General features: G+C 31.6%; 1 protein-coding gene across 1 annotated transcript; it reads right to left on the bottom strand.

The window, feature by feature from the left end:
- Positions 1–4,038: 4,038 nt before the first annotated feature.
- LOC145610505 (uncharacterized) lies at positions 4,039–13,163 on the bottom strand. The gene is made up of 9 exons (XM_081665831.1): positions 13,092–13,163; positions 12,456–12,654; positions 7,598–7,895; positions 6,538–7,498; positions 5,651–6,234; positions 5,376–5,550; positions 5,142–5,273; positions 4,911–5,048; positions 4,039–4,524 (listed from the first exon to the last, which is right to left on the bottom strand). The coding sequence occupies exons 1-9, from the start codon at positions 13,161–13,163 to the stop codon at positions 4,222–4,224; spliced, it is 2,862 nt and encodes a 953-aa protein (XP_081521957.1). The 3' UTR covers positions 4,039–4,221.
- Between the last annotated feature and the right edge of the window lie 123 nt (positions 13,164–13,286).

The following is a 13,286-nucleotide window of genomic DNA, read 5'->3' as shown; positions in this document are numbered from 1 at the left end:
TAAAATCGCGGAATTTAACCTAAAAATCAAAAAAACGCAGAACAACAATGGAGGAGAGAGAAAGTGAGAAAACGCAGCTCTCCATCATCCATTAAGGAGAGAGAAAGTGAGAAATCGCAAAAATTGCAGAAAACGATCATCAATCGAGGAGAAAAAAGGTTAGAAAACACAAAAATTGCAGAAATCGATCATCAATAAAGGAGAAAAAAGGTGAGAAAACGCACAAATAGAAGAATTCGATCATCAATCGAGGAGAAAAAAGGTGAGAAAACTTACAAATTGCAGAAATCGTTCATCAATGGAGAATTCGACTTTCGATACAACAAAATGCAGCAATCTCATTCACGAATTGCTACAAAAACAGAGGCAAGTTGAGACTGAATTTGAAATAGATTTAAATCGATCGATTATAGAAGAAGAAGAAACTTATTGTTTTGGAGATGAATTCGTACCAATATTCAACCATCCAGACAATGCAGAAGCAATTGATAATGCAGAAGACGCAATACACAATGCTGAAAATCAAGTGGTTCCTGATAAATCAATTGATTCAAATTCAGAACAAACAACCAAAACAAATGCAACTGAAGGTAATTTCTATAAATTTTTGAGATTGTATGCTAAAAAGAACCCTTTGAATACATAATTGTTACCCTTTTTATGCATAAACGTGACCCTATTTATGCCTAAATGTTACCTCAGATTGAATGCAGAACTTTTGAGATTGCATGCAAAAAGTAACCCTTTGATTGCCTAAATGTTACCCTTTTCATGCTTAAAAGTGACCCTATTTATGCACAAATGTTACACTCAGATTGTATGCAAAAAGTAACCCTTTGAATGTCTAAATGTTACCCTTTTCATGCTTAAAAGTGACCCTATTTATGCACAAATGTTACACTCAATTTGTATGCTGAAAATTCAAGTTGTATGCAGAAAGTATCCCTTTGAATGCCTAAATGTTACCTTCTTCATGCATAAAAGTTACCCTATTTTCACACGAATGTTACCCTTTTTTATGCTGGCTGTGGTTATTATCTGATTTGTTTGTATTAAATAACAGATACAAATCCAATTGATGCTTCTGGTTTAGATCTTAGAGGATCATTTGTTGGTGTGGTAAGAGAAACTTTTGAAGAAATTTTGGAATTGTATGAAAAACATGCTGCTATACTGGGATTTTCAATAAGAAAACATACAACTAGATTCAAACAACACACAAAAATAGTAACTGCGAAAAACTATGTGTGTTCTGCTGAGGGAAAGAGACATTCAGGTCAGAAGAAAACAAAGTTAGTTGAAATGGTTGATGAAGAGGATGTAAATGTAAAAGCAAGAAAGCAAAGACAAGTAGCCATTACAAGATCAAATTGCAAGGCATGCATAAGAGCAAAAGTGAATAAAGAAGGACAGTTTGAGGTGGTGTCTCATGTTATTCAGCATAACCACGAGCTAACAAAGCCACAGTGGCATTATTTGCATCGTTCTGAAAGAAAAATGACAAAGGAAAAAACTGAAGCAATCAAAACAATGAAATCTTCAGGTTTAACTACAATGGACACTTACTATTACATGGCTACAGAGGCTGGAGGAGAACAGAATGTAGGCCATAGTGTTGTAGATCACCTGAATTTCTGCTCAAGGTTAAGAATGGAACAAATTGAGGCTGGAGATGCTCAAACTTTAGTGAACATTTTAAGTCAAGAACAATCAGAGGATCCAAACTTCTTTTTTAGAGTGAAGTTTGACAAAGAAGGAAGAATTTGCAATATCTTTTGGAGAGATTCAATGATGCTAGAAGACTATAGGATATATGGAGATGTTCTTGTCTTTGATACAACATACAGAACCAACAGATATAATCTTATATGTGCTCCATTTGTTGGCATAAATAACCACTGGCATAATTGTATGTTTGCATGTGCTTTTATTGGGAATGAAACAACAGATTCATTTGTGTGGTTATTACAAACCTTCTTCAAAGCTATGGAGGATAGAAAACCAACTTCAATATTCACTGACCAGGACCAAGCAATGGCAAATGCAATTCTGGAGGTAAAAGATTTATATTGACATCTTACAGATTTGAGATCTGACAATAAAGTTTTTCTTTTCACATAAAAGTTACCCTTTTATCTGCATAAAGTTATCCTTTTTAGTGCATAAAGTAACCCTTTTAACAGCATAAAGTGACCCCTTTATTTTCAATGCAGGTGATTCCAAATACAAGGCATAGACTTTGTATATGGCATTTGGAGCAAAATGCCATAACCAGATTTGGAGCTCTTAAAAAAGACAAAGAATTCAAATTTGCATTCAACCAGTACTTAAAGATGTGTGTGACAGAACAAGAATTCGAAGAAAAGTGGCAGGCAATGTTGCAGAAATATGAGTTGACAGAACACTCTTGGTACAAAAGAGTGTATGAGTTGAAAGACAAATGGTGTCCTGCCCTTAGTAGAGATTTCTTTTCAGCAGGAATCTTATCGTCACAAAGGAGTGAAAGCACTAATCATGCTATAGGATTTAGAGCAAGTAAAACAACTACTTTGACAGAATTTTATACCATATTTAAGAAGACAACCAATCGTTGGAGAAGCACAGAGAAATATGATGAGTTTACTTGTAGCAAGTCAATAGCATTCACTTCATTGCCTCTCTCTGGAATGCTAAAGCATGCTGCACAGGTAAAAAGTTAACTGACAACTACATAAATTACACCTAATATATGGCAATTTAAATGAACCTACATGATTTTGATGTACAGGTTTTCACTTTATCACTCTTTAGAGATTTTGAAGAGGAGTTTGGATACTCTATGGCAACAACTGTTCAGATGTTAGGCAGTAATGAAGAATGCCTACTTTATCAAGTAACACTAGAAGACAAGCCATGGTCTGCACATCAAGTAAACTGTATACATGAGAGCCAAACTGTATGGTGCACTTGCAAAAATTTTGAAGCATCTGGATGGTTATGTTATCATTGCATCAGAATTCTACATTTGCATTCAGTAACAAGAATACCAGATAAGTATGTTTCAAAAAGATGGACTAAGTTTGCAAAAACAGAGGCATGGGATAGGTTGACGAATCAGGATCCTAAACAGCGATATATTCCATGGAGGCAAACAATGATGAGGAAATACTACAATCTAATCTTAAAAAGTCAAGAAAATGAAGACACAAGAGCATTTATGGAAGAAAGCTTCAGAAACAGTCTTAAAATGGTGGAAGACTTACTTGCTATTGCTGCTCAGAAAGAAAGTGCAGAAGCTGCTTCTAACATTCCTGATGTGGCAGACAGCACTCAAAGCAATACTGACGTTTCTTCAGCATCGAGTACAAGCACAAGTGTACCACAAATACTTGATCCTAAAACGGCTGTAACAAAAGGAAGAAGCAAGAGAGCAAAAGGAGGACTTGAAAAAAGCAAGAGAAAAAGAAAACCAGCACTGCCACCTCCAAATTCTGAATTTGGATCAAAAACACCTAACTTACGACTCTTTTAAGATCTTTTTTTGAACATTTTTTTTTTTTGAAATTAATATACCTTGTATTGTTAAACTATTTTTCTTTTGTTTTTTTACTCTATGACAAGTTTAATGAAAATGTGATTGACACTTTTATTAGCAGATATTTAATTCTTGGAAACATCAACTTATGTTACCCTTTTCATGAATTAAAGTGACCCTTTTCATGCATAAACGTTATCCTTTATATCCACTAAAAGTTACGCTTTCTGGTAATAAAAGTTACCCCTTTTGTCAATAAAAGTTACCCTTTTCACGCATAAAAGTTACCCTATCTATCCAAAAAAAGTATACCTTATCCTTTCTATCCACTAAATTAACCTTTTCTTTGTTAATAGTTACCCTTTCAAGTAATAAAAGTTACCCCTTTTGTCAATAAAAGTTACCCTTTTCATGCATAAAAGTTACCCTATCTACCCAAAAAAGTATACCTTATCAAATATAAAAAGTAACCCTTTTTATGCCACAAAGTAACCCTTTTTATGCACAAAAGTGACCCCAAAAAACATACACAAGAACCTTTCAAATTACTTAATGTATGCACATACATCAGTATTCCAAAAGAACAAAAAACTAACCACTAAGTTTAATTACATCATTTAACTTGATGTATATGCACAAACATTAAGTTTTTTCATTGTTCAAAAAATGCTCCTAGACCTAATCAACCTTTGCTTCTAACAGTCATTTCACCCTTTAGAAGGAGTGTACTTGTCTGTCTTCTTTTTTGCCCTTTTTCCTTTGGGATTCTCTTCATCTGCCTCTGCCTTTGCTTCTACTTCAGCTGCCATTATTCTTTCTTCATTATCTTTCTTCTTCTTTGCAGCAATTGCATCCTTTCTTCTCATTTCAATTTCTTGGCAATAAGCAGGATCTTTCTTCTTCTCATTGAACTTCTCTAATTCTGACAACACATCATTCCTAGATTCATTCAAATCACACAGCACCAGTGTCGTACAAATCTCACCTCGCAGAAATTTTCTCCCAATAATCTCACAACAGAAAAAAAAAAAAAACTTATCAATATGTAATTAATAAAAGCATTAGAAAGGGAAAAACTACATACAAAATAGATGAATAATTACTGTTTTGAGTTCATTTAATTTGAACGATTCGCCAACAAAATGGAGCATGTGATACATAACAAACACCCCACAGTCCAAATTGTCAACCTTTTTTTTTCTCCATTCCAACTCAACAATTTGAAACCTATAAGAAGGTAGCTGAACACTCTTTGGATGATTTCTTTTTCCGAGAAAAACACCCATTTGATCACACTGACATAAAATATAAAAGTTTAGAATAAAATAAAACAAGAAAAAAGAACAGGAAACAATAAGTAAACAGAAACATAACAATGAAATCAACATAAACATACCAAGTGTGAAGACAATTCTTTGGTATATTCAAGAGCATCATCACGCCAGATGATATTGTCAAGATAATATACCACCTCTTTTGTATGATCAATAACAAACAAAATGTAGTGATTCTCAATAAGAACAGGAAAATATATCTGAAACAGAAAAAATTAAAACACTGATTTAGACAGATTAACACAAAACAGAACTTTTTTAAAGTTTTGATAGTAATTTATCATGAAATATACCAGTTCAGCATCCATAATATCACATTCAGGATTCTCATAGCTCACCCAACCTTCCCATAAACCGTGCAAATCATTAACAGCTTGTGAAACTTCACCTTTGCCAATGTTTTCACAAACATGCAAGAATGCAAACTATTAAAAGTATGAGAACTTGTTTATATAAAAAGATAATAACTTTAGTGCACATAAAGGGTAACTTTAGTGCATATAAAAAAAAAAAATCAAATTACTTACACTTTGCCTCACACCAAAGAAGAATTTTCGAGGACCAGAATCAAAACATGCCTTCTCGTTCAAATACAGACAGTAGCAATCAATGACGCACCATCTAATTCTAAGTGGAGCTACCAGGGATACCATGTCTTCTCTTGGAATTAAAAAATTCATCCCAATAGTAACAAGATTCTCACTGCAACAATAAAAAATAAGATAAGCAATTAAGCATTAAACAAAAAAATAAAGGAAAAAAAACATATAAAATATAATTATTATAAAAAATGACATTTAACTTCCTCATCATTGAATCATCCTTCAGTAAACAATAATCAAGAATTTCCTGATGTAACTTGGGCAATTTCTTGAAAATCCGAGCATTAGACCTCAAAAACAGAGTAAGAAAAGGAACATCTACACCTACTGGCCCACAGTCGAGTGAGCAAAAAGATTTATTGCCTCTGACGATACGTCTAGAAGCATTTGCTACAGAAGGCCCATCATCATCCTCAGACCTATTCATCAAAACACTTTTTCCTTTACCATTGACATCATCCTCAGACCTATTCAAATTCAAATCTTCTGCAGGTTCATTATCATGATCATCATTGTTATGACCTTCAGGTTCATAAAAATCACGAAACATTTCATGAATAGACTTCATCTTGTTACACTCCTCAATTAAACCATCTAAAAGCTTCAGGTAATGAGGATCAGAAAGTAACTGTTGTGTTTGAGAAAATACAACAGGATCATCAGAGGATAATGATTCAGTTCTGCGAGAAGCAATCATATCACTCAAGGTTTGAAAACCCTGTGACTGAACCAACAATAATACATCCATATTTCTTTTGACCAAAAGAAATGTTTCATGAACAGCCTGCAAACATATGAACCAATAAGAAACTATACAAATGTAAAAAATAAAAATAAAAAACAAATGAAAATTCATAATATATGCTTAAAGTTACCCTTTTAAATGCATAAAGTTACCCTTTATTATGCATAAAGTTACCCTTTAAAATGCATAAAGTAACCCTTATAACTGAATATTTAGGGTAACTTTAGTGCACAAAAAGGGTAACTTTAGTGCACAAAAAGGGTAACTTTAGTGCACAAAAAGGGTAACTTTAGTGCATATAAAGAGATAATAACTAAAAAAAAAAAAAAAAAGAGCACTTACATCAGTTGAAATTTCTTTAATTTCATCATCAGTCATCACACTTTCTGGAAGATCAAATGCAAGAATGCGGCCACTTCTACCACTTGTAGAAGCCCCTTGACCACAAGTTTGCTTAACAACAGGAGTTATAGGATCCCTAACTTCAGGCTGTGAAACAGGATATGTAAGGGTATCCAATGGTCCCTGCCCAAAATCACCAGCTTTAATCTCCAAATTGATCCGCTTCTTAATCTTCGCATCAGTCCAATGTTGAATCAAAGGAAGGGTACTACTTTCCTTTTCTCCTTGGAAATTTAATCGATGAAAATACATAATTTGCAAAGCTAGCAAACAACCACTTACATTTTGAGCATTTTCATCATTCTTATAATTCACAACAGCCTTCTTTAATTTTTTCAAAACATATGAACACCAATCAAATGTTTTGATTTCATCAACATTTTCCACAACCTTCAGCAACTTCAATGAAACAGTCCTATTAGTAGTAGGAGCTAAGAAGCTAGACATAGCATGTAGCACAAAACATCTCTTGAATTCTTCACCACCATCATCCAAATCAACCATCCTAGACTCCACTTTTGACAAATGTAGAGGTTGCTTCTCAGTAAGACCATAATCATGTCTCCATGACTGAATGATACGTTTATCTACACTACCTTCTTCAGGATTCTTCTGAAGTTCAGGAACAACAATCTCACTCATAGGCAAGCCAAAGACATCACATATATCATTTTTAGTAACTACAAACTCTTTACCAGCAGCAATAGTGAACATGCAGCTACCTCCATTAAAGTGTTCAACCAGCCAATGTAGCATTTGACGATTCAAAGTTTTCAATTTCAGATGTAATAAACCACCAAAACCTATTTCTTCAACAGCTTTTTGTTGATTAGGACTAAAAGTACTCATCATTAATTCCAATGTGTGTGGTCTGCACCTTGCAATCAAGGGTCTTTTTTCCCTAAATAATAATAATATAAGTAAAACAATATCAGAATCAGAATCAGAATCATGATATATATGATTAAAAAAATACAAAACAAAAAACATTTATACTTACACAACAGTATCAGAATCAGAATCAGAAACTACTTGCAATTCAGCATCTGCTTTGGCCTTCTTAGATACAATTTTAGACTTCTTAGGAGATGCTTTAACCTTCTGAGACTCTGCTTTGGCCTTCTTAGGAACAGTTTTAGCCTTCACAGTTTTAGCCTTCACAATGTTAGACTTCCCAGTTTTAGACTCTGTTTTGTCCTTCTCAGGAGCTGTCTTGTTCTTTTTAGCAGGCTCTTTACCCATTCCTTTTCCCCTTGAAGGTGATTTATAACGATATCCACCTATTGAACCACCTATATCTAATTAATACAGAGGATAACCATAAATTACAAATTCACAAATTACTCAGGGGAAAATTTAGAATATATGCATAAAAATCCTTTTAAATGCAAAAAGTGACCCTTTTAAAAGAATAAAGTGACCCTTTTTACTGCATAAAGTCACCCTTAAAATACAACAAGTAACCCTTTTAAATAAAAAAGTAACCCTTTAACAAGCATAAAGTGACCCTTTTAACTATATAAAGTGACCCTTTTCACTGCATAAAGTCACCCTTTAAACTACAACAAGTAACCCTTTTAAATACAAACGTGACCCTTTTGACAAAATAAAGTGACCCTTTTCACAGCATAAAGTGACCCTTTTCAAAGCATAAAATAACCTTTGTCATGCATATATTACTGGTACTCAAACACATATACACAAACACATATACACAAACACAATGCAGATATGCATACTATTCTCATAATCTAACTAAAACCTAACATCAAAATTTGAAGAATAATGAATAAAACTTCTGAAAACAAACATGCAAAATTTGTTTAACATGTAACAACACCACAACACATATATATCAAATTTTGAACCAATTATCACAATGAACAATAAAATAAAGCAAAATTAAACATAATAACTTCAAAATTGAAATTCAATTATCATAATATGCATAATAAATCAACAAAAAACAATAAAAAATAACATGCACTACTAATTCGACATATATAAGCGAAAATTCAATTGAAAATTCGAAAAAATGATGAAAAATTTAAATAAACACACCTTCTTCAGCATCTACAGCCTTCTTTGTAATCTTCTTCTTCACCATTGCTGAAACTAACACTACAAAAAACGAAAACAAAATCAAAATCAAAAAACCTAAAAATCGAAGAACCAAAACAATTTAAACTAATAAAAATCTCAAAAAAATAAGTAAACTAACCAGAATTAAGCGATAAACAACTTCACAAGTGAAAGAAAAGAGAGAAAAAGCTCGAAAAGCAACAATGGAGGAGAGAGAAAACGATCGCAATCGCAAGTTAACTGGTTTTAGAGAGAGAAAAACGAGGAGAGAGAAAGCAACAGCGTTTGAATGAAAGAGAAAAACGAGGAGAGAGAAACTTTTATTTCTTTATTCAATTTTAGCAATCATTACACCGCACGTGCATACCCACTACATTGCTTGTCCGAAAATTTCGCCATTCATTAAATTAATGAACACCGGTTTTTTTTAAAAATTTGTGTTAATTGAATAGTAAATGATAAAACAGTATATTGAGTAGTTAATACAAAGTTGTGAAATAAGGAGTGTTACGGGCAAATTAGAAAGTTACAACGCGTAGTTTAAATCATCCTATTAAGAACAATAACCATTAAGAGACATTGATAATTTGATGGTAAATGTGGTTCTTAAGTTTAGGGATTCAAATAATAATTCAATCATAAATTTGTATTGCCTGTCAAAAAAAATATATATTTATTGAATTTTGGTATTTATAGATGAATAGGTTTTGACATGTCATTGCTCATGTGGTGCCAAATATATTACTCCGTAAGAGAGAAGGATGACATATATCGATACTCCCTCTGTTTTCTTTTATTTGCATCAGTTTGACCATTACATTTGCCAAGACGCAACTTTGACCATTAATATCTTTTATTATTAATTAGTAAAAATTATATATTTTTTGTGAAAGAATTAAAAATCATATTATGAAGCTAGACATTATGACGAATCTAATGATATATTACTCCCTCCGTCTCAAAAAGAACGACCCATTTGGCCAAAACTTTGTCCCAAAAAGAATGACCCATTTGCATTAAAACACCCACCAATTTGCTACAATATTTGTGCAAAATTAGCTTCCCCATATAAAAATTTGATTTTCCATGTTATTTAATTACTTTCTATCTCTATTTTTTTACAAACCCCATGTAAATTTATCTTTCCAATATACTTTTACTTCTTTTTACTTAACTTCCTTAATACCCGTGTAATCAACCCAAATGGGTTGTTCTTTTTGGGACGGAGGGAGTATATGATAACATTTATTTATTTTATAGAGGCGAAAAAATCAAGTCAACCATGACATGTGAATAGTGCAAAAATCAAAGTGATGTTTTAAAAAAAAAAACGGAGGGAGTATTATGTTATCCCATTGAGTTTTAATAATATTATAGATTATAGATTTGTTTTTGAAAACTTGAGTTTTAATCGAGTTTAACATTTTCCATAATCCAATCCTATTTAATTTGGAACGAATTATATTTTAATAGTTTGGATTCAATCTAAATTCTTAAATATTAATCTATCATTATCTTTTCAGGCCAAATGACCCTTTGAAATATGGAAAACTGGCTTAAAATAATACCAACTATCAATAGTGTGTGCAAAATAATATGAACTCAACAATTTGCTATTAATGGTACCACCTTTTGTACTATATGTACAAAATAATACACCGGTCACCGAAAAAGCATCGCGAGGACTATTTCATCCATATTTTTAATTTAGTTTTTTTTCTTTTCAAAATACTTATTATGTTCACAATCTCTTTTACATTACAATCCAAATTAATAATGCGCCACTCCTTTGTTAGGCCTTTTTTAAAAAAATTGTTTATATTTTAATTTTTTTTTTCAAAATACATGTAGTAATTTCTACTACCACTCAATAGAAGGGTATTTAAATGCTTTATTATTTTTATATAATTAGTTTAAAATGTTTAAGATATTCTAAAATTCTCCCACATTATTTTGGTTGGTGAATGTGGGGAAATTTTGGATTTTTAATAACTAATTATACCAACATAATAATGCATTTAAATACCCTATTCACTATTGTATGATAAAATAAATTACTTCATGTATTTTTTAAAAAAGATATTTAAATATTTTGAAAAAGCAAAAAATTAATAAAAATAAATAAAGTAATTATAAATATAGACAAAATATTCCTCAAAATACTTTTTCGGTAATCGGCGTACTATTTTGCACATATAGTTTAAAAGGTGGTACCGATAATAGTTGAGTTCGTATTATTTTGAACACACTGATAGTAGTTGGTATTATTTTAGGAAAATGTTATTCATAGCCTTAGGGCTACATATAAGCATTAAATGCTCACTAGAAAATTGTGTAAAGCTAGAAAATCATGAAAATATAAACACTAATTACACTGATTTATGCGTGTTTATGTTAGAAATGGAAGAGGAAGTAGTACGTGATGGGTTGCAAAGTTGAGTATGTAATTTGTATTTGTGGGAAATGAATTGAAGTCAATGATGATGATGTATTTCTTGCATGGGGGATAGCTACAATTACATGCACATATGCCCCTATTTATAGTGGGTAATGTCGGTTACTTCCACCGACTTCCTCCTTCAATTTCTTTCTACATCTTTCTTCTTCTGTCTAGATTATTCTAGGTAGTATAGTTTTGTTTAGTTTTCTAGATTCTTCTTATTAGATATTTATTCTAGGTTTGTACAAGATATTTCTGGATTACATTTAATATATTACTCCTAGAATTTTCTAGATTACATTTTTAACATTTTTGTCATGAATTCCTAATTTTATACCATTTTCAATAGTGTATTAAATGCTTATATATATAGCCCTTAGGGTTACATATAACATTACCCATTATTTTAAGCCAATTTTCCTTGAAATATTGATTCATACTCATTTTTTTCCCTATTTTTTGACCCATTTGACCTTTTAGGGTCTCCAAGACGCGATGCATATAACATAACTTCATTTATATATGCGTGAAAATTATAAAAACATGATATTAATAAAAATGATTTTTTTCACCACATACCCCTGAGTTTTTTGTTTATTTACCATATACCCATGAAATTTTTAAAATTCACTATATACCCCTAAGTTGTTACAATATTCACTCGTACTATATACCCCTAATGAAAATAAGATGAGTGGAATTTGATAAATTGTACCTCTAAATCACCTTAGATCTCTCCCCCTCATCCCAAAACCACTGCTCTCCTTTTTCTAGCCCCCGAAATAAACCACTCCAAATCTCCATAACTATATCCATATAATTGATTTTGAGGATGAGAAAAGGAAATCTAGGGTGGTTTTGGGGGTGGGAAAAAGGAATGTGGGTAGTTTTGGGGGTAGGGGAATGTATTTAGGATGGTTTTGGTTCATAATTAACTCTAATGATTGAAAAATTTAACAATCATTCATCATCAAGGGTATATGGTGTATTTATGTAAAAATTCGAGGGTATATGATGAATTTAAAAAGTTTAGGGGTGAATAAACAAAAAACTCAGAGGCATATGGTGAAAAACCCTTTAATAAAATATACAATGAGATGAATCCAACATGATCCACCTAACTAAGTATGTCTTACAAATAAATAAGAATTAACCGTAAAAAAAAAAAATTACGATAAAAGATTTTGTAATTGGAATGAGCCAAAAGATTAGGGACAAAGGAATTCCGTCTAGATAATGTTATTGATTTTTTTTGACAGAAAATAATGTTATTGTTAATTAGGACAAATTTCAATGAAAATGGGGAGTCTTGTGTTCTTCTTTTGCATGAGACCACCATAGAGAAAACTATGAATATACTCATCAATAGTTTTTCTTGAAGGAGACTTGCTCGACGAGGGTAATTTCATAATGCCGTCATTTAATGGAGACCAATCTGTGCTGATTTGTTCAACTTGGAGATTTGCCAATAGTGCATTCAGTAGTGCAAGATCGCGGCTAATTGAACTAGATGTGCTTGACATATACAAAACGAGCTACAAGAAAAACAAAAAAATTAAATGAATATTTGTTGCTGATATTTTTTATTTTTATTTTTTTTTTAAAGATTATTATGAGTACAAGAAAATAATTGACAAGTTTGACTTAAGACTTAGACGAAATTATAATTGATGGTAAGATAACGATGTGTATAAGTGTATAACATCATAGCTCATGTTATGGTTGACAGACATATTATACTTATTGTCATGTCTAAATAAACCGTCTTAATACTAAACAAATTGAACATAACAATATTAGTCATCATCAATTCTTGTTCAAATACTATACACTAGTAAGTACTTTCAAAATTAAATTTCCGCATTTGATTAGATAAAAATCGTGTACAATATACTCAATTCTTCGATGAAAATTAAGAATAATAAAAGGAAGACACAAAAATTATGGTAAGTGTTAATTATAGAGTACAAACCTCTTGGTCATCCGGCCTTAATATCTGATGACAAGCCATTAAAAAACTTATAAGGTCAGATTTTTGCTCCATTTTTTCTCAAACTTTTATTAAAGATAAATGAAAGTTTAAAAAATTCTTCAATATGAAATACGTAGTTGAGTACTTCTATTCCTTTAATCATGGAGGGAGTTAATATATAGTACTAGTATAATA

Source organism: Chenopodium album, chromosome 24, assembly GCF_948465745.1.
Source record: "Chenopodium album chromosome 24, dcCheAlbu1.1, whole genome shotgun sequence".
In the NCBI taxonomy this organism is placed as follows: Eukaryota; Viridiplantae; Streptophyta; class Magnoliopsida; order Caryophyllales; family Amaranthaceae; genus Chenopodium; species Chenopodium album.
Note: the sequence above shows the minus strand (reverse complement) of the source record. Positions and strands in the feature narration are given on the sequence as shown.

What these genes read in the sequence shown, in the direction of transcription:
- LOC145610505 (XM_081665831.1), bottom strand. Translation starts at nt 13,163, where the DNA reads ATGGAGCAAAAATCTGACCTTATAAGTTTTTTAATGGCTTGTCATCAG. An exon ending in TCTGATTCTGATACTGTTGT is followed by an intron (nt 7,499 to 7,597) that starts GTAAGTATAAAT and finishes ATTATTATTTAG; the next exon opens with GGAAAAAAGACCCTTGATTG. An exon ending in GATGATTCAATGATGAGGAA is followed by an intron (nt 5,551 to 5,650) that starts GTTAAATGTCAT and finishes TTATTGTTGCAG; the next exon opens with TGAGAATCTTGTTACTATTG.